Genomic DNA, 22,213 nt, shown 5'->3' with positions numbered 1-22,213 from the left:
GAAAAAGTGGGTCACGTCTGACTGAGTCTTTGAAACAACTTGTTCGCTGCTACAGCCCCTCTCACGATTAAGTAGCGATGTGGAAGCATTTACAAAAACTGGAGTCCTTGGTTGAGACAATTCAAAATATATATCGTCCACACTTTGTTGCGGCCTTCGTGTGTGTGTGTGTGTGTGTGTGTGTGTGTGTGTGTGTGGGGGGGGGGAACGACTTATGCCCCTCCTGTTTCTATTTTATGAAATATATTTAGAGTGCCCAATTCATTTTTCCAATTAAGTGGCAATTTAGCATGGCCAATCCACCTACCCTGCACATCTTTTTGGGAACACGGGGAGAATGTGCGAACTCCACACGGACAGTGACCCAGAGCCGGGATCGATCTCGGTGCCGTGAGGCTGCAGTGCTAACCACTGTTTCTATTTTTTTTTTAATTGAATACCGAAAACCAGTTATCTGGTGCCGCCTCTCATCGATGTCCTGTTTGCTTCTCTCTTGCAGTCAGACACCGTCCACCGCTGCGTGGATGGGCGCCAACTACGGAGTGCAGCCCGCGCAAGCTCCAAACCCCAGTGTGATAACCAACCAGGCAGGCTTCGGCATGGCAGGCTACCAGACCCAGTGAGCAGAAAGGACTCTCTCTTCCTACCTATAGCCAGTGGTTTCCTGCTTTCCTGCCACAGCGGACACGTCAAGCCTTTGTTTACTTAAAAGATGTGTTTTTTTTTTTCAAAGCCAGATCAATGAAAGATGTCAACTGCATTGTATTTATTTTAAAAGGAAAGCAATTCATTTTAGAAATCATGGAAATTCGTCTCATCCAAGCTTCTATCTCAAAGGTGCTGGATGTCTGCCAATTTTTGTGTCCAGTTTTCTTCCAAAACAAAAAAAAAAAAATTGAAATTTATTTCCCACCGCCCTTGGAGAGAATAAACCAACGCAGGGATTTCTAAGTAACGCTGCCACTTTTATAAAATGAGGCGGGGCGAATTGCACAATATTAGATGCCGTGTTTCTATACCGATGCTGGGCAGTTTAGTTATGCATTCCACAAACCTGATTTCAAACTGTAAAATTTAATCCTATGTTTTCCACATTTCTATTGTATAAGGCCATACTTTGTAAATGTAGGAGGTTGTTCACAGCGTAGCATGATCCCTCAGAACATGGGAGAAAAACATGTCCCCGCTGCTCGTGGCTTGTACACAGCATCGTTTTGACGCAATGAAATACTATCGTAAATGTTTACTTCTGTGTTTTTTTTTTGTTATTTTGAAGGAGTATTTTAATCATTTCATTAAAGAAACCACGTTTGAAAAAGAAAAAACCGTAGCGACGTTGTAGAGGAAGCACTTGACTTGGGATTCCCTGTTGCTCTCTCTCCCAGTTTTCGCCTGGAGCACGCTGTGTCCTGGGAGGAAGGGTGCCCCCTGGCTCTGGCGGCGCGGATCAAAATGGCGTCCCCCTTGGCAGCGCCGAGCATTCATCCTCGGGAACTGTCCGAAACGGAAATTTCCGGGTGTGCAGGTGAAGCGCGACAAACGACAAGACATCTTTAGGCTATCTGCTTGCTTACTCCCAGAATTTGGCGTTTCCATTTTAAAATTAATACACATTTTCATCTTTTTTTTTCTTCCTCTCTCGTTGTTTTAGATTTAAGACATAAATGTAGCGACTGGCAAAATAAAACTGGCACCATTTGTGTCAAATTGTAGTGGGGGGGGGGGGGGGGGGGGGGGGTTGGGTTAGTGGACAGGGGTTGCCAAATCCTTAAGTACTGAGATTTATGGGGACGTGACCTTTTTGCCGAGATTTGCTACCTGGGTGGAAAGGTGATTAAAAGATACACAACTTCTACTGTTAACGCAAGGCAACTTTTGTTTCGTGGGGTGGGGGGGCGGAATGTCTTACTTTTGGCTTTGTCTTTTGTTTTTGTGATGATTTCAGGGGGCTGATGGTAGGAATCAAGTTCGCTGTCGCGGTTCGACTGACTGACTTCGAGCGCTGGCTCGTAAACGCTTCGGGAGGTTGACGGAAGCAGTGTCTTAAGGCTGTGTGGCTTGTTGGGGATCATTGTGCGTCCCGAGACAGACTATCAGCCTGCGTACGCAATAGTAATTGGAGACGGGGCGGGGGGGAAACAATATTTAAAAGCTGCCCAGTGTTACGCCGGCAGTCGCAGCACTGGCTGCTTAACCAGATGGTTCTGGGTTCTGCTTCAGGGCTGGGGGGGGTGTGCGGGCTGACCGAACCCCCCCACCCCCCATGCAGCAAGTCCATCTGCCTCAGTTGATGTGTTATGTCTGTTCTTGGCTAAGTCACCATTTGGAGCACCTCCGAGGAAAAAACAAACTTGAAAGGAAAATTTCTTGACGTGTCTCCTCAGAGGGTGTCCCGAACAATGTAGTTTTCTAGTGTAAATGATCAGCTATGCTCACAATATTGGCTGCATATGCACAAGAGGTACTGTAACTGTATTCTGTTGCATATCGGTTGTACTTTGTTTTTAAAATGCTCTTGTCCCAGGATCACTGGGGTGGGGCGGGGCCGGGGGGGGGGGGGGGGGGGGGGGGGGGATAATTGTTGTATTCCCACCGGTCGTCTCTGGGGGCAAGACTGGGAGGCCCTTCCAGCGGTGATTCTTTTTCCGTAGCTAGGGAATCGGGATGGCGGCTAACCTCACAAGCTTTCTTCAGCGTCGTCTTAACGCGATTGTCATGTTTGCCTGGGATTCTTGATTTAAAAGGGTCGGTGAGGGCTGTGGCAATCCGACTGATTCTGAACATTTTTTAATGGACAAAACCGAGGGAGAGCTGGCTTGCCGGCTCGGCGTAGGAGTGCTTTGTGGGCCTGTACACTCTGGGGGGGGGGGGGGTCTGGTCGATCGAATCCCCCTTCCGTAGATTACTTGTGGTGACAGCAGTAAATCAAAATGTGAAAATGTTTATTCTGTCTTTCAAAATCTGTTAGCTTGACAGCTCGCCTGTGCACTGGTCGGACGGAAAGATTCTCCAGGCCGCCTGTGACTTACTCGGAGATGACTTGCGTGCAAATTCTTGCCAGATGCGCTTTATGCACACTTAACCAATTTTAAAATGGGTTAATGTATTTTTTATTGTATTGTTTGGCAAGGTTTGTTTTTCATAGTAGATACCACATTTGGTTACTAAAATGCGTAACTGGTTGGTCCGGCCCCAGGAGTTTGAGTGAATTGTCTTCTTGGAGTGGACCGATGCACGGCAGATTAATCTTTTGGAAGTCGTGGGTCGTTCTGCTCTCGAGAAAGCTTGATCTCAGAGCACTGGAGGCTATATCCCTTTTGTCGACCGACAAGGACTGGCACTTCCAAGCGACTGCCCAGTTCCAATTGCCACGGGTTTAATTTGATTCAATGCTCACTGTGGTCAGCTTTTTTAAAGTTTGCTTCCAACTGTGCAAGGGTTTGCTCGGTGCTGAGGCAGTCGAAACAAACAACTGAGATTGCTTCCAACAATTTGTTTCAATTTCGTGTGTTAGCTCCCAACTTCCCGTGCCCCACATTCTTCTCCCCCCCCCCCCCCCCCCCCCCCCCCAAAAAGTCTCCTGCCTGTACATGTACTCCCATCAGTTGGGAAAGAGCTCAAAAGTTTCAGGTGATACTTTTGTCATGGGACGAGACTGTACTTGCCTGCGTCTTTGTCCCAGATTTGGTGCTGTATTCCGGTAGAGCGGGATGGATTGCTGCCATCCAACAAGCCTCCCCACGTCCCATCGCAGGCAGAGCGAATGACGCTTGGGCAAGCAGGTTTTCAGCTTGACGAGTTGTAGGGGGGGGGGGGGGTGGGTTGACAAATGCAGCCGAAACAGGCCGTTTAAAGAAAAGGGATAAATTCTCTGTTTTCTGTTTAAACTGCATCGGCATTTAGGAGAGAAATAAAACAAACTTCACCTCAGGGGAATTCTTATTCCAGGCAAAAATAACAAGAACTAGGTTTGTGAAGGACCAATTGACTTGCATTCAGATTTGTTAACTGCACCGCCTTGTTGGTATTATAACTGTAGCAGTTATTAACAGTCAATAAATAAAACGGTCATTGGGCTATCATACTGAACTCCTTTATTCTATTTAATCACAGCCATTTATAACCTCTTGCTGCTTAGTTTTATCTTTTAATGGATGAAGTGTGCGAGAGGGTTGTGGCAAAGGTGATCATCTCTTGCATTGATGTCTTGAATATGTATGTGTGGTGTCAGTTCACATTGAGCCTGGTTAAGGACGCAGTTGATTCACAATCCTGTGTTTCACGCTGTCGCACTGGGATACTTTGAAGGCAACAAGTCCGCTGCAACTTTCCTGAGGAAGTTAACACTAGCTTGCCTTCATGTAGGGTCTTGTTGACGGAGAAGTTTCCGAGTCAATTGACATGCTACCTTACAGCCCCTCCCCCCACTTCAGTCCACAGTGTTGCTGCACATTTAATTAGGAAAACTAACAGCAAAGGGTGATGGAGACCATTTAATGCTGGTGATAATGGCACATTTCCTCACTTAAAGACCAACATGCATTGCAGTCACTTTCTCGTGCTGGTGAGGTAGCAGCCTTCACCACAAAGAAGCAACACAGGACACTTGCGGATTAAACCCAAGGTATTTTCTTGATTTCCGATATCGAGATAATTAATAATTTTTATTGTCACAAGTAGACTTACGTTAACGCTGCAATGAAGTGACTGTGAAAAGCCCCCAGTTGCCACACTCCGGCGCCTGTTCGGGTACACAGAGGGAGAATTCAGAATGTCCAATCCACCTAACAGCACATCTTTCGGGACTTGTGGGAGGAAACCCACGCAGACACGGGGAGAACGTGCAGACTTTGCAAACTTTGCAAGGGCAGTGACCCAAGCCGGGAATCGAACCTGGGACCCTGGCGCTCTGAAGCCATAGTGCTAACCACTATGCTACTGTGCTGCCCTCGAGGTAAACTAGTAACATTTCACCAAAGGTTTCTGAGAATTTATCTGGTTCCTAACTCCCTCACTCCTTGTATCGACGTATAATTTTATGCTTTCTGAGCACAATCTCTAACGTTTCTGGCAAAACAAGGTATTTGCTAAAATTCAACCCCCGCGAAGAGGAAGCTGTGCAGGGGAAATTCTGTGGGTCGAGATGAAGAACACAAGTTTTAGCTTTAAGCGTTGACCTGGACAAGGTTATGAGTTTGAAGTTGCAGTTGACAGTGGGTAATTGGCGGTAAGGAACTCGGCGGAGATGAGATTTGGCAGGGCATTTTACAGGGCAAACTGAAATGCGGTTCAGAACGGCTTGCGGTTTCGATGCTAACCTTTGGCAATGTCCTGGTCGGTTGGGTTTGGATTGTTATTCTCTGATAGCGACCTAATCTGCCCCATCATTACCTCGTCATTCAACCACCTCTGGGATGATGCCTGACTTTTCCCCCTCTGCCATTCTGCCCAGGGGGGTTGTGCCAGTTCCCACCTCCCAAGTGAAACTTATTTGTTACATCCTCCCATTTCCTTCATTCTCTTTTTAAAAATAAATTTAGAGTACCCAATACATTTTTGCCAATTAAAGGGGCAATTTAGCGTGGCCAATCCACCTACCCTGCACATCTTTTGGGGGCGAAACCCACGCAGACACGGGGAGAAGGTGCAAACTCCACACAGACAGTGACCCAGAGCCGGGATCGAACTTGGGACCTCGGCGCCGTGAGGCAGCAGTGCTAACTACCGTGCTGCAGAATTGTTTTCTAAATTTGCAGTCCCCAATTATTTTGTTCCCAATTAAGGGGCAATTTAGCGCGGCCAATCCACCTGCCCTGCACATCTCTTTGGGTTGTGGTGGGGGTGAGACCCACGCTGACACGGGGAGAATGTGCAATCTCCACACGGACAGTGACCTGGGGTTGGGGTCGAACCCTGGTGCTCGGCGCCGTGAGGCAGCAGTGCTAACCACTGCAGCACCGTGCCACCCTTTTTTTTTGCGACTCCTCAAATTGTAGTGGCTTGACCAAATCTATGATCACCTGACCTAATCTTTCACGTGGCGGTGTGTCAGATTTGCTCTGATGACACTTCTGAGCAGCATCATGGGAAATTTTGCTCGGTTGACATTGATATATAAATGCAAGCTATTAAAGGATCCCTGGAAGTTTAGGCACTTAAAAGAAATAACTGGCAGGTTGACTAGTTAGTATCTCCCCCTATACCCGTGCTGGTTGACATTTTACTCGGTAATTTTCTCTAAAGATAATCAGATTTATTGCAAAATCCTGATTGAATATTCTTTTACGAAAAATAAATGCAAGATGACCCTGCACTTTACAGGGTTTGTGCTTTTTTAATGAGGCTGTTGTTTCCAGTCCAAAGATGTATATATCTCTCCCTGCGTTTGCTCCTGCTGTCACTAGGAATGCTTTGTTGATCCCTCGCCCACCTGCGACCTCCTTTCCATTGACGTTACCCATCAAGTGGAAACCTATGGCGGCAGCATTTCGGTGCCTTTATATGTTTCCAGAAAGTGTCTTCTGCCCCTCCGTTTCAACCCTTGTTCACGTCCTTGTGCAACCTGTCCTTGCCCCTTAACAGCATTTGACCTTGCGGGAGTTCCAACTTCCTCCACCAAAAGTGTTAAACTCTGTGCAGATTGGTGAGCTGTTTGGTCAGCATCAGTTTTGGCTGTGACGTTCCTCAACGGGATCACTTCCCGAAGAGCGTGGAAGATAATCCGTTGCCTGCACGTGGAGGTTAAGGGGGCTTGAGGGTGCAGCCATTAGTGGAAGCATCATCCGAGCCTTCGTGAGAAAATGTGGAATGACTTTTTAAAAAGTTAGCGCGTCTTTTAGAATCTTTATTGTCACAAGTAGGCAATGAAGTTATTGTGAAAATCCCCTAGTCGCCACATTCCGGCGCCTGTTCGGGTACACTGGGAGAATTCAGAATGTCCAATTCACCTAACAGCACGTCATTCAGGACTTGTGGGAGGAAACTGGAGCACCCGGAGGTAAACCATGCAGACACGGGGAGAACGTGCAGGCTCCGCACAGACAGCGACCCAAGCTGGGAATTGAACCTGGGACTCTGGTGCAGTGAAGAAACAGTGCTAACTACTGCCTGCACTTGACGGATCCCAACAGTTCTAATATGAGCGGGATAGTTTTGTCAATGAAGGCAGGAAAGAAGTGTGACAGCAGTTAGGAATTTGTTGCACACTTCCGTATAATCCTATGGGCATAGTTGGTTGAATGGTGGAGCTTTGATCTTCGAATGACCTCCTCCTATTATAATGGGAGCCGGAGACAAATTGGTGACCCTTTGTGGTCCTGGTGGGTGCAAACACTGGAAGAGAGAAATAGTATCCGGGTGCGTTGCTTCAGCAACATTGCCAGTTCGTAGGAACATGGAAATTAGGAGCAAGAGTGGCCATTCAGCCCTCTTTCCTACCCTCCATTCAATGAGATCATGGCTGATCTGATTGTAACCTCAGCTCCCGCCCAGCCCCGATAACCTTTCACCCCCTTGCTGATCAACAATCTTATCTTGCTGGGCCTTGGAAACATTTAAAGACGCTTCTTCCATCGCCTTTGGAGGAAGAAAGTTCCACAACTTGCCACCCTAAAAGAAAATATTTCTCCTCGTCTATGTCCGAAATGGGCAACCCCTTTTTAGACAGGGGTGCCCTAGTACTACTTTATCCCACAATAGAAAGCACCCTCTCCAAATTGACTCTTGTCACCACACCTCAGGATTGTCATGACCCCTCAGGATCTTGTATCCTAGAATTTACAGCGCAGAAGGAGGCCATTCGGCCCATCGTGTGCACTGGCCCTCGGAAAGATGCCCTACTTAAGCCCACGCCTCCGCCCTATCTCTGTAACCCGGTAACCCCACCTAACCTTTTTTTGGGGCACTAAGGGGCAATTTAACACGGCCAATCCACCTAACCTGCACATCTTTGAACTGTGGGAGGAAACCCACGCAGACACGGGGAGGATGTGCAGACTCCGCACAGACAGTGACCCAAGCCGGCAATCGAACCTGGGACCCTGGAGCTGTGAAGCGACAGTGCTAACCACGTGCCACACTAATGTTTCAATCATGTTGCCTCTGGCCTCTTTTCAACACCAGCAGATACAAACCCAGCACGGCCAGCTTTTCCTCCGGAGACAACCCTCCCATTCCAGATATTAATTGAGTAAACCTCTGAACTGTCTCCAATGCATCTACATCCTTCCCCAAGTAAGGTGACCAATACTGCACGTAGTACTTAAGATGTGGTCTCTCCACTGCCCTGCACAAGAGAAGCAACACCTTTCCTCAAAAGACAATCAGGTATCAATCTAGTAAACATTGTCTGAACTACTTCCTGTGCGTCCACACCCTTCCTTAAATACAGATGTGGTCTCACCAATGCCCTGAATAACTCGAGCATACCCTTTATATTCAATTCCTCTCACACATGATCTGTTAGCTTTCCTAATTACTCGCTGTACCCGTGTGTAGTTTTTGCGATCCGTGCATTTGGATACCCAGCAGCTGGGAGCTCGGCAATCGGTATGTGTCAGTTCAATATACTCTACATTTTAATTCCTTTTGGAACACGTCGAGATAAGTTGACCCGCTGTGTTAGCTTGGCTCAGTTGATCACAGTTTGGCCTCTACCAGACTTTCTAACTTTGAACACCACTCTTCTTTTTTGAGCACACAATTTAGGGCATGGAAAATTGGAGCCGTTGGTTACGTTCAGGTTTCCCATCTGGAATACTGCATTCACTTTTGGGCACTAAAATTCGGGCATTGTATAATGGCCTTGATGCGCACAAAGATTCAAAATATTGCCAACATTTAAACAATTCCAGTGTTCCTGCTTTTTTGAAGTCCCACCCTTTGGGGTCCAAAAAAGATGACGTCACATTTGCCTACGTTAAAATCCAACGTTGCGAACATTCAATGAATCGTTTAATAGCTCTTTGTAATTGTCTGCACCCCTCTATGTCACATACAGTGCCATCTGGATTTGTTATTGACAAACTTGGACATGAAGCTTTCCACCTTAAAATCTCAATTGATAGTTCTGGTCCATTGCAGGTCACCACTAGTCACATCCAATCCATAAAAGCACCTGCTCATTATCTCTTGCTGCTCATCCTGACCAACTCAATAATTTACGACAAACCCATCAGCTTCAGCCAGGTAAGTATCTTCCATAGAATCCCTACAGTGCAGAAGGAGGCCATTCGGCCCATTGGGTCTGCACTGACCCTTGGATAGAGCACCCCATTTAAGCCCACACCTCCGTCCCGTGATACCCAGCAACGTCACCCAATCCCTTTGGACACTAAGGGGCAATTTTTCATGGCCAATCCACCTAACCTGCACATCTTTGGACTGTGGGAGGAAACTGGAGCACCCGGAGGAAACCCATGCAGACACGGGGGAGAACGTGCAGACTCCGCACAGACAGTGACCCAAGCCGGGAAACGAACCTGGGACCCTGGAGCTGTGAAGCAACAGTGCCACCCATGTTAGGCAGCAGTGCTAACCACTGTGCCACCCTAAACTGCCCCTTAATTGGAGAAAAAAGAGAATTGGGCGCTTCAAATTTATTAAAAAGATATATATTCCCAATCTGATGGAGTTTATCCTTGACTCATCGATTATTGGAAGGGCTTTAAAGGCAAGGTTGGGCAGCATGCGGCGCAGTGGTTAGCACAGGGCCTCATGGCGCTGAGGTTCGATCCCAGCCTTGGGTCACCATCCTTGTGGAATTTGCACATTCTCCCCGTGTCTGCGTGGGTTTCACCCCCACAACCCAAAGCTGTGCAGGTTAGGTGGATTGGCCACTCTAAATTGCCCCTTAATTGGGGAAAAAAAATAATTGGGTGCTCTAAATTTAAAAAAAGATAAACAGTGGAATGTTTTTAAAGTGTTGTCCCCCCCCCCCCCCCCCCCCCCCCCCCATCAGTCTTGCAGAGGCAGTGGCCAACTTAGCAAAGAGCTTGAGGTGTTGGGTTGGTGTGGGCAAGGCATCCTGGGAATTGTAGTTCCGCCAGCGGCCAGGGCGGAGAACTACCTCCTCAATGCCACGCAGTGGGAGCTGCGTCAGGCCGGCGCGGAGAACTACAGTCCCCACAATTCCACGCGTTGGGAGGGGCGGCGCGGAAGACTACATCTCCCACAATGCCCCGCGGGGAGGGGAAGGCACGCCCTCCAGCAGGTGACCGCGGGCGGCCAATCGGAGCCGGCGTTACAGTGCAGCGCCCAGAGGTTTTTGTAAGGCGGAATGGCGGCGCGTCTGAGGGCCGGGTGCCGGCTTTGAGCGGGGTGGGGGAGGGAGCACGGATCGTCCCGCCCCCCCGGAAACCCCGGAGAGGGAGGTGAGCCTCTCCGGCTGTTATAAATCGCGTCGTTGTGGTCGAAGCGGCCGCACGCCCGCGGGGGCTTTTTTTTCCCGTCTCGTCAACGAACGGTCGCCGAGCGGGGCCGACGCGCCTGACTGACAGCCGGGCCGGCCAATTGGATCGCGGCGTCGCGGTGCCCGCCCCGCCCCCTCTCTGGGTTGCGCCAATGGGGGCTGGTGTTGGGGGCGGGATCGTGTCCGCCTGTCAATGAATGTGTGGTCCTCCCACCCCTCCCCCTCTCTCCCTCACCCATCCCTTGACTCCAGTTGCTCTGAAGCTTTGACCTCCATCCCAGAAACCCCATTGGGCTTTATAAGTGTCAAATATAAAAGTAGAGTACCTAATTCATTTTTTTCCCCCCAATAAAGGGGCAATTTAGCATCTTTTTAGGTTGTGGGGGTGAGACACGGTGGGGAGAACGTGCAAACTCCACTCCCATTGAGATTTTATTACTTCAAATATAAATTTAGAGTACCCAATTCGCTCTTTTCTTTTTCCAAATTGAGGGTGCAATTTAGCCTGGCCACGTCGTGCGTGTGGAGTTTGCACGTTCTCCCCCTGTGTCTGTGTGGGTTTCGCCCCCACAACCCAAAGATGTGCAGGTTTGGTGGATTGGCCGTGCTGAATTTCCCCTTAATTGGACAAAAAAAAGTACTTGGGTACTTAATTACTAAAAATGAGCGTGGCCAATCTACCTACCCTGCAGGTCCTTTTGGATCGTGGGGGTGCGACCCACGCAGCAGATATGGGGAGAATGTGCAAACTCCACACCCGTTCGACTTTTCGTCATTTTATTTGTATAAATGTAGTGTACCCAATTCATTTTTTCCAACACGGGCAATTTAGCGTGGCCAATCCACCTACCCTGCACATCTTTGGGTTAGAACATAGAACGATACAGCGCAGTACAGGCCCTTCGGCCCACGATGTTGCACCGACATGGGAAGTCAAAAACTAAAGGCCATCTAACCTACACTATGCCATTATCATCCAGATGCTTATCCAATAAACTTTTAAATGCCCTCAATGTTGGCGAGTTCACTACTGTTGCAGGTAGGGCATTCCACGGCCTCACCACTCTTTGTGTAAAAAACCTACCTCTGACCTCTGTCCTATATCTATTACCCCTCAATTTAAGGCTATGTCCCCTCGTGCTAGCCACCTCCATCCGCGGGAGAAGGCTCTCACTGTCCACCCTATCTAACCCTCTGATCATTTTGTATGCCTCTATTAAGTCACCTCTTAACTTTCTTCTCTCTGACGAAAACAACCTCAAGTCCATCAGCCTTTCCTCATAAGATTTTCCCTCCATACCAGGCAACATCCTGGTAAATCTCCTCTGCACCCGTTCCAAAGCTTCCACGTCCTTCCTATAATGAGGCGACCAGAACTGTATGCAATACTCCAAATGCGGCCGTACCAGAGTTTTGTACAGCTGCAACATGACCTCATGGCTCCGGAACTCAATCCCTCTACCAATAAAGGCCAACACACCATAGGCCTTCTTCACAATCCTATCAACCTGGGTGGCAACTTTCAGGGATCTATGTACATGGATACCGAGATCCCTCTGCTCATCCACACTACCAAGAATTTTACCATTAGCCAAATATTCCGCATTCCTGTTATTCTTTCCAAAGTGAATCACCTCACACTTCTCCACATTAAACTCCATTTGCCACCTCTCAGCCCAGCTCTGCAGATTATCTATGTCCCTCTGTGACCTGCAACATCCTTCCGCACTGTCTACAACTCCACCGACTTTAGTGTCGTCTGCAAATTTACTCACCTAACCTTCTGCGCCCTCCTCTAGGTCATTTATAAAAATGACAAACAGCAACGGCCCCAGAACAGATCCTTGTGGTACGCCACTCGTAACTGAACTCCATTCTGAACATTTGCCATCAACCACCACTGTCTTCTTTCAACTAGCCAATTTCTGATCCACATCTCTAAATCACCCTCAATCCCCAGCCTCCGTATTTTCTGCAATAGCCGACCGTGGGGAACCTTATCAAACGCTTTACTGAAATCCGTATACACCACATCAACTACTCTACCCTCGTCTGCCTGTTCAGTCACCTTCTCAAAGAACTCAATAAGGTTTGTGAGGCATGACCTACCCTTCACAAAACCTTGCTGACTATCCCTAATCATATTATTCCTATCTAGATGATTATAAATCGTATCTCTTATAATCCTCTCCAAGACTTTACCCACAACAGACGTGAGACTCACCGGCCTATAGTTACCGGGGTTATCTCTACTCCCCTTCTTGAACAAAGGGACCACATTTGCTATCCTCCAGTCCTCTGGTACTATTCCTGTAGCCAATGATGACATAAAAATCAAAGCCAAAGGCTCAGCAATCTCTTCCCTGGCTTCCCAGAGAATCCTAGGATAAATCCCATCAGGCCCCGGGGACTTATCTATTTTCACCTTGTCCAGAATTGCCAACACTTCTTCCCTACGCACCTCAATGCCATCTATTCTAATAGCCTGGGTCTCAGCATGCTCCTCCACAACATTATCTTTTTCCTGAGTGAATACTGACGAAAAGTATTGTGGGGGCGAAACCCACGCAGACACGGGGAGAATGCAAACTCCACACGGACAGTGACCCAGAGCCGGGATCGAACCTGGGACCTCGGTGCCGTGAGGCAACAGTGCTAACCACTGCGTCACCGTGCTGCCCTGACTATTTGTTATTCATCCGGTCTGGATCCCGGGGGCTAATAGAGGCATTTAACTCGAGTCTGCACTGACTCTGTGAAAGGGTACCCTTACCTAGAGTTAGGCCTCTACCCCACCTAACCTTTGGACGCTCAGGGGCAATTGATAAAAGCTAATTACTGTGGATGCTGGAAGCTGAAGCCAAAGAGGAAATGCTGGAAAATCTCAGCAGGTCTGGCAGCATCAGTAGGGAGAGAAAAGAGCTAACGTTTCGAGTCCAGATCACCCCCTGAAAGAGTACCCTACCCAGGCTCACTCCCCACCCTATCCCCGCAACCCCACCCAAATGGCACATCCCTGGACAATAAGGTGCAATTTAGCGTGGCCAATCCACCTAACCTGCGCATCTTCGGGCTGTGGGAGGAAACCGGAGCACCCGGAGGAAACCCACGCAGACACAGGGAGGAAGTGCAAATTCCACACTGGCGGCCACCCGAGTGCGGAATCGAACCCGGGTCCCTGGAGCTGTGAGGCAGCAGTGCTAACCGCTGTGCCACCGTGCCCGCCATATGATGGTGGCTTTGCATTTTTTCTCTCTATTTCTCTGGTCATTTACCTCGTTGACACTGAACGAGCTCACTGCGCAAATTGGCTCCCATATTCCCTATGCCTGACCATGAAGTACTGCCCTTCGAAAGTTCCTCTGGAGTGCCAAAGGCTGGGTGGGTGGGGTGCTTGTGAGGTGAAAGGCATTATACAAACACAGCTTTGACCCCTAAGCGTTGTCCAGACTCAAAACATGAGCTCCATTCTCTCTCCACAGACCTGCTTAGGTTGTCCAGCCCTTCCTCTTTTTGATTTAAATGCCGTACAACATTGAAGAATGTTTTTTAAAGTGTAGTCATTGGGTGTAAAGCTTTTTGGGAAGCACTAAAGAACAGAACTGTACAGCACAGGAACAGGTCCTTTGGCCCTCCAAGCCTGCACCAACCATGCTGCCCCTCGAACATAAATCCTTTTACACTTCCCAGGTCCGTATCCCTTTATTCCCATCCTACTCATGTATTTGTCGAGATGCCCCTTAAACTATCGTACCTGCTTCCACCACCTCCCCGGCAGCGGCACCCAAAACCCTATGTATGAAAAAACTTCCCTCGCACACCTTAAACCTATGTCCCCGAGTAATTAACTCTTCCACCCTGGGAAAAAGCTTCTGACTATCCACTCTGTCCATGGCCCTCATCATTTTGAAGACCATGAAAGCACTATATAAATGTAAGTTCTCGAATGGAGAACTCCATTCTTTTGCAAGTCTAGGCATTGTAAGGACAAAGTTCAGCCACATACCATATTAAGGAACAAAATACGGTATTTGGTCATATCAGAAATCAAACTTTAACCATTAGAACATTTTCAACACCAGTAATTCTCCCTCAGTCTGGTTCACTGGCGAGGCGGGATATGCTGTTTTACAAGCGCATATTGCCAATAATGATTGTCAATAATGCAGTGTAATGGGGATGTACGAACATATACATTAAACCTTAAGAGTTTCAGTGTCATTACAGGGAGTCAAATAGCAGAAATGGGGTCAGAGTATCATTTGACTCGGGGATGGAGTTTAAAAACAGGGAGGTTATGTTACAGCTGTATAGGGCACTGGTGAGGCCACACCTGGAGTACTGTGTACAAAGAAAATTACAGCACAGGAACAGGCCCTCCAAGCCTGCACAGACCATGCTGCCCGTCTGAACTGAAACCCTTCCGGGTACCATATCCCATTATTCCCATCCTATTCATGTATTTGTCAAGACGCTCCTTGAAAGTCACTATCACATCCGCATCCATTACCTTCCCCGGCAACGAGTTCCAGGCTCCCACTACCCTCTGTGTAAAAAAACTTCCCTCGCACATATCCTCTGAACCTTGCCCCTCGCACCTTAAACCTATGCCCCCCCTTGGTGACTCTTCCTTCCTGGGAAAAAGCTTCTGACTATCCACTCTGTCCGTGTGCCTCATAATCTTGCAGACTTCTATCAGGAGTTTTGGCCTCCTTACATGAAAAAGGATGTACTGGCACTGGAGGGAGCGCAGAGGAGATTCACTCGGCTGATTCCGAAGTTGAGAGGATTGACTTATGAGGAGAGATTGAGTGGAATGAGGGTGGGTACTGATAGAAACGTATAACATTATGAAGGGAATAATTAAGATAGAAGCAGGGAGGTTGTTTCCACTACGGTGAAACTAGAACTAGGGGGCATAGTCTCAAAATAAGGGGAAGCAGATTTAGGACTGAGTTGAGGAGGAACTTCTTCACCCAAGACTACAGAAGGGAGATAGATCACTTGGTTGCATGGTGTACCAAAAGCAACCTCTCTCTAAATGTCGGAAAGACCAAGGAACTGATCATCGACTTCAGGAAGTGCAGCACGACACTCCCGTCTGCATCATTGGCTCCGAAGTGGAGATAGCCGAAAACTTTAAGTTCCTGGGGGTCACCATCATCAACAATCTGTCCTGGTCCACTCACGTCGATGCAACAGTCAAGAAAGCACAACAATGTCTCTACTTCCTACGGAAGCTAAAGAAATTTGGCATGTCTGCATCAACTCTCACAAACTTCTACAGATGTGCAATAAAGAGCATCCTATCCGGCTGCATCACAGCTTGGGTATGGCAACTGCTCGGCCCAAGATCGCAAGAAATTGCAGACTGTGGTAAACTCAGGCCAAAGCATCACACAATCTTGTCACCCCCACATTGATTCTGTCTACACCTCTCGCTGCCCCAGGAAGGCAGACAGCATTATCAGAGACCCCTCCCACACAGGCATTGCCTTCTTCCAGACCCTGCCATCAGGCAGAAGATACAGAAGTCTGGAGACCCTCACATCCATTCATAGGAACAGCTTCTTCCCCACAGCTTCAAGACTCCTCAGCGACTCCCCCTCGGACTGATCTGTTCCCTGTAAGAACACTATTCACGACGCCCTATGCTGCTCTTGCTCATGTATTTGCTTTGTTTGGCCCCTTATTCCGCACTGTAACCAATCACTGTTTGTCGATGTACCATTTGTCGATGTACCCTGTTGATTATTCTCCTTGTCTACTATGTATGTACTATGTACGTTCCCTCGGCCGCAGAAAAATACTTTTCACTTTTATTTGGTACATGTGACAATAAATCAAATCAAATCTGTGGAATTCCCTGTGAAGCAGTTGAGGTTACCTCGCTGGATGTTTTTAAGGCAAAGATAGACTTTTGAACAGTGAAGGAATTAAGGGCGGGCGGGTAAGTGGAACTGAGTCCGTAAAAAGATCAGCCATGATCTGATTGAATGGCGGAGCAGGCTCGAGAGGCCAGATGGCCGACTCCTGCTCCTAGTTCTTGTGTTCTAGTTCTTACGACTAGGAAGAACTTGCATTCTTTAGTACCATTTTAGGAATTCAGGACGTTCAAAAGGGGTTCCCACCCAACAAATGGCAATCTGCTCCATCAGAGCAGAGCAGGGGCTGGTTTAGCTCACCAGGCTAAATCGCTGGCTTTTAAAACAGGCCAGCAGCACGGTTCGATTCCCGTACCAGCCTCCCCGGACAGGCCCCGGAATGTGGTGACTAGGGGCTTTTCACAGTAACTTCATTGAAGCCTACTCATGACAATAAGCGATTTTCATTTTCAGACAAAAACTGACACTGGTCGAATGGAGAAGGTATTGAAATAGATAATCAAATGCTATTTAGTCAGTGTTGATGCACTGTTAACTAAACCTGGTTCATGAATCATTGCAAACCTTGCACGGCGTGCCCTCTGGTTGCCTCCAGAACACATTGTCACAGAAAATTTTCCTGAACAGACTTAAGCAACTCCCTAGCTTCCTATCTGACCTGCTCGTCTGCTTAATAAACTGGGATGGTATTGAGCTTCTTAGTGTTGTAGGAGCTGCACTCGTCCAGACAAGTGGAGAGTATTCCATCACACTCCTGACTTGTAGATGGTGGGCAGACTTTGGGGAGTCAGGAGGTGAACAACTCATCACAGAATTGAAAGCCTCTCACCTACTCTTTTAGCCATAGTATGTATATGGCTGGTTCAGTTCTGTTTCTGGTCAGTGGTTACTCTCCGGATGTTATTAAGGAATTCAGTGATGATAAGGCCGTTGAAAGTCGAAGGTCAACAACTAGCACTTGTGTGCCACAAATGTTACTTGCCACTTATTAGCCCAAGCTTGAGTATTGTCAAGGTCTTGCTGCATTTATAAATGGACTGCTTCAGCATCTAAGGAGTCGGGGATGGTGTTGAACACTCTGCAATCATCAACGAACATCCCCACTTCTGGCTTTGCGATGGGAAGGTCATTGATGAAGCAGCTGAAGGTGGCTGGGCCTTGGAACTACTGCAGCAATATCCTGGAGCTGAGATGATTGCTTTCCAGCAACCACAATTATACTTATCCAACCTCTGCATTTATACATTCTGCCATTTCACGGTTGCCACCTTTGGGTCTGTACACAACTCCCTCTACAGTCAGAAATCCTTTTCTATTTCTTCATTTTACCCATAAGGTGAAATGTTCACAGAGATCTTGGAGGACTGTAGAGTTGGTGGTGGCAAGGATGGTCATGGTGATAGGGAGGGACAAAGCTCTGGATGGACTTGTACACCCTGGTAAGATATTTTACGATGAGTGTAGGTGAACTGACAGAGATAGGGGATTACAGTTCGAAAATAAAAGTAAACTAGCAAGAGTCTTATTGTAACTAGGAATGCTTCACCCCAGGAGTTGGGGCAGGTGTTAGAATATTTTTAAAGGGGTTTTGATAAGTATTTAAAGAGAATGAATATAAAATAGTGCAGGGAAAGGGTAGGGAAATGGGGTTTGAGTAACACTAGCATAGTACTGTGATGAATGTAAAAAAATTGCCATATAGGTATATGTTGTATTTTATATCTTTGTAGTGAGGTTTTTTTTTTAAAGTCCGAGTTAAGATATATATTTGTTGCAGTGATATTCTTAAATAACTTAGGTTAAATTATTCAGACTGACTGCTACAGCTGCAATTAAGTCGTAAAAGGTGAAGTCATGATTGTTTTTTTTACTTTAGAGTACCCTATTTTTTTCCAATTAAGGGGCACTTTAGCGTGGCCAATCCACCTACTTTGCATATCTTTTGGTTGTGGGGTTGAGACCCACGCAGCCACGAGGAGAATGTGCAAACTCCACACAGACAGTGACCCGGGATTGAACCCGGGTCCTCGGTGCCGTGAGCCAGCATTGCGAACCACTGCGCCACAGTGCCGCCTCATGATTGATTTTAACCATTTACCTGTTCACCTATAGCGGGCTGGAGATTCCCTGGAGTGTAGACAATTTATGAGGGACTGTTTGTAGTCCTAGCTAAGCAGGTGATGGAACTTAGTGGGATACAGATGATTAAATTAATGGGAGGAGCCAGGTCTGTCTGTAGTTTTGCATTCTGCTAGAATTTTTTAAGTTTAATAGCAGCATTGTCAAATGCTAACGGGTTGAGCAGTCTTCTGACAGGACAGAAGAATTTTCAGGTTGCTCTTGAAAAGTTCTCTTTCCAAAACATCTCTACGGAGATAAGCAAGTAATCTGCCTGTTAACTTTATTTATAAGTGGCCTTTGAACTGAATTGGAGTTGCTTGGTTGGAATATTTATCGTGAAGGTGTAAGACTGAAGTTAAAGTTTCCCCTTGTGTTTAAGAATTGTTTAACTGTCTGTGATTTGTAATTTTTTTGTAGACTTCTGGTCAAAAATATGGGAAGAGCAAGCAGGAGAAAAATCAAGAAGGTGGGTAGTCTTATTAAAATATTCCAGCGGAAGAATAAAGTGTTGGCATAAATGTGCAGCGTAAATGATAACTATTACAATAGACACAATAGAGATTTTGAGTTTGTTCAATATTTGCTCTGGACGTTGGCATCAGTACAAAGTGCAATATGCTGTAGGAACTAAATGCAGTTCTGTGCCTGCTAGATTTCAAATAATTGGAAGAAACATTACTCAATTGTTTATTTTCTCCAGAGCATCGAACTCGTATTTGCAATTTTATATTACCTTGGCTCGCTTACTATCCTTCTTGAATGTTGATGAAAAGTGTTACCTTGCATTCAACAGGACAAACGAAATGGGAGGAGGTCCGAGTACTTCAGGCTCCACCGTGGGACGAGGCAGGGGTGCCCCCTGTCCCCCTTGCTTTTTGCGCTGGCAATTGAGGCTCTTGCCATGGCTCTCAGGGAGTCGAGGAGGTGGAGGGGTTTGGTGCGAGGTGGGGAGGAGCACCGAGTGTCGCTGTATGCGGACGACTTGCTGTTGTATGTAGCAGACCCGGTGGGGGGAATGCCGGAGGTGATGGAGATTCTTGCTGAGTTTGGGAGTTTCTCGGGAAGTAAATTGAACCTGGGCAAGAGTGGGCTGTTTGTCGTACACCCGGGAGATCAGGAGGAGGGGATTGGTAGGCTCCCGCTAAAGAGGGCAGTGAGGGGTTTTCGGTATCTGGGGGTTCAGGTGGCTAGGAGCTGAGGGACTCTGCACAAGCTCAATTTTACTAGGTTGGTGGAGCAGATGGAGGAGGAATTTAAAAGGTGGGACATGCTGTCGTTGGCGGGTAGAGTACAGTCCGTTAAAATGACGGTGCTCCCGAGGTTTTTGTTTTTGTTTCGGTGCCTCCCCATTTTCGTTCCGAGAGCCTTTTTTAGGAGGGTGAACAGCAGCATTCTGGGATTTGTTTGGGCGCACGGGACTCCGAGGGTAAGGAGGGTCTTTTTGGAGCTGGGCAGGGATAGAGGGGGGCTGGCGCTGCCCAACCTCTCTGGGTACTATTGGGCGGCTAACGTCTCGATGGTACGTAAGTGGGTAATGGATGGGGAGGGGGCAGCATGGAAACGGATGGAGATGGCGTCCTGTGGAGGCACGAGCCTGAAGGCACTGGTAACGGCGCCGCTGCCGCTCCCTCCAACGAGGTACACTACGAGCCCGGTGGTGGCGGCTACCTTCAAACTTTGGGGGCAGTGGAGGCGACACAGGAGGGAAGTGGGGGGCTCGATGGAGGCCTCACTGCGGGGGAACCACCGGTTTGTCCCAGGGAACATGGATGGCGGGTTCCTGGGGTGGCACAGGGCGGGCATTAGGAAGTTGGGAGACCTGTTTATTGACGGGAGGTTCGGGAGCCTTGGTGAACTGGAGGAGATGTTTGAGCTCCCCCCTGGGAATGTGTTCAGATACCTTCAGGTCAAGGCGTTGGCTAGGCGACAGGTGGAGGGGTTCCCTTTGCTGCCCCCGCGGGGGGTAAGGGATAGGGTGCTTTCGGGGGTGTGGGTCGGGGATGGGAAGGTGTCTGACATCTACCAGGTAATGCAGGAGGTGGGGGAGGCGTCGGTAGAGGAGCTGAAGGCTAAGTGGGAGGTGGAGCTGGGGGAGCAGATTGAGGAGGGGACATGGGCTTAGTCTCATCCAGTTCAAGGTGCTGCACAGGGCCCACATGTCCGGTTCTAGGATGAGTAGGTTCTTTGGGGTGAAGACAGGTGCGTCAGGTGTTCGGGGAGCCCAGCGAACCATGCCCATATGTTCTGGGCATGCCCGGCACTGGAGGAGTTCTGGAAGGGGGTGGCGAGGACGGTGTCGAGGGTGGTGGGATCCAGGGTCAAGTCAGGCTGGGGGCTCGCAATATTTGGGGTTGGGGTGGAGCCGGGAGTGCAGGAGGCGAAGGAGGCCGAGTTTTGGCCTTTGCGTCCCTAGTAGCCCGGCGGAGGATTGCTGCAGTGGAAAGATGCGAGACCTCCGAGCGTGGAGACCTGGATTAATGACATGGCGGGATTCATTCAGCTGGAGAGGGTCAAATTCGCCCTGAGGGGGTCGGTACAAGGGTTCTTAGTAGGTGGCAGCCTTTCCTCGACTTTCTGGCTCAACGATAAGGTACTAGGTCATCAGCAGCAGCAACCCGAGGGGGGGGGGGGGTGGTTTAGGGGGAATAGTGCTTAAGTTAATTTGCTTATTGTTAATTTATTTTGTTGTTTATTGGGGGTGGGGGGGTTTGTTATATGCGTTGTTACGGGTGCCGGGGGGTGTTTATTACTATTATTGTTATTGTTATTATTGTTTTGTTGACATATATTTTTCAAAAATTCCAATAAAAATTCTTTTTTTTTTAGAAACAGGACAAATGCAAAAATGGCAAATTTCAAACTATCACAACAATTTATACTTGTCCCAATGAGCCCAAAAGGAAAAGCTTCGGCAACACGTCTCTCTTTTCAAATTTCCCAACGATCACAACCATTTATGCGAGAGGGGGAAAGGGTTGGTTGGCAAAGCGACTGCCGTCTAACTGGCTGTGATCATTTGAAATTTATTCTGATGAGTCCAAGACAAGAATCTTCGGCGACCTGTCTCTTTTCAGCAAGATTTAAGTCATTTGGCGGGACGGGTTGTTAAATAATTGCAAGTCACTTAGATTTGAATGACCAGGGGCAGCACGGTGACGCAGTGGTCAGCACTGCTGCTTCACGGAGCCGAGGACCCGGATTTGACCCCAGCCTCGGGTGACTGTCCTTGTGGAGTTTTCACATTCTCCCCGTGTCTGCGTGAGTCTCACTCTCACAACCCAAAGATGTTCAAGATAGGTAGATTGGCCACGCTAAATTGCCCCCGTAATTGGAAAAAGAGAATTGGGTACTCTAAATTTATTTTTTTAAAGATTTGAATGACTAAAGACTGGGCCAAATTGGTAGATTCTAAGGAGTGTAATAAAGGTGGAGAGATTTAGGAAGGCGATTGTAGCACTTAGGGTCTCGTCTGCTGAAGGCACGACCACTTGTGAAATGGGGGAGGCGCAAGAGGCTAAAATGGGGCAGCGCAATGGTCTCAGAGAGTATACCTGGTGGAGGTAACAGCAAATGGAACGGTATACTGTGTGCTTCACTGCTTCAGCCATTGATATCCTGCCAAACTGAACACTCTGAAGCAACCTCCCTCCAATTTTTGGGAAAAATAAATTTGTGTTTTGCTGTTTCTTCACATAAAACTCCAGAAAATCTTTAAAGGCATCCAATATATATATGAAGGTCCCCGATGGCTTGTGTCACAGTCACTTTAGATTAACGTCAACTGAAATGGCATTTAACC

The 22,213-nt window shown here is 47.9% G+C and overlaps 2 protein-coding genes across 10 annotated transcripts in view; both read left to right on the top strand.

The window, feature by feature from the left end:
* The window catches only part of tia1 (TIA1 cytotoxic granule-associated RNA binding protein), a 52,957-nt gene extending 51,632 nt beyond the window's left edge, over nt 1–1,325 (top strand). For all 4 annotated transcript variants that reach the window (XM_038785672.1, XM_038785670.1, XM_038785671.1 and 1 more), the window contains exon 12: nt 500–1,325. In XM_038785672.1, coding sequence (XP_038641600.1) covers nt 500–623 — 124 coding nt within the window. In that variant the 3' untranslated portion in view covers nt 624–1,325. The remainder of the gene's footprint in view (nt 1–499) is intronic.
* Nucleotides 1,326–10,235: 8,910 nt separating this feature from the next.
* Nucleotides 10,236–22,213, top strand: part of c26h2orf42 (chromosome 26 C2orf42 homolog) — a 28,365-nt gene continuing 16,387 nt past the window's right edge. For 4 of the 6 annotated variants that reach the window (XM_038785252.1, XM_038785247.1, XM_038785248.1 and 1 more), the window contains exons 1-2: nt 10,236–10,370; nt 18,832–18,880. The gene's annotated coding sequence lies outside the window, so the exon portion shown is untranslated. Of the gene's footprint in view, nt 10,371–15,096; nt 15,231–18,831; nt 18,881–22,213 lie in introns of all 6 variants that reach the window. The other 2 variants (XM_038785249.1, XM_038785251.1) reach the window with 1 other exon arrangement.

This window comes from Scyliorhinus canicula, chromosome 26 (genome assembly GCF_902713615.1).
Source record: "Scyliorhinus canicula chromosome 26, sScyCan1.1, whole genome shotgun sequence".
Taxonomy (NCBI): Eukaryota; Metazoa; Chordata; class Chondrichthyes; order Carcharhiniformes; family Scyliorhinidae; genus Scyliorhinus; species Scyliorhinus canicula.
The sequence above is the reverse complement of the archived record's forward strand: the minus strand, read 5'-3'. Positions and strand labels throughout refer to the sequence as shown.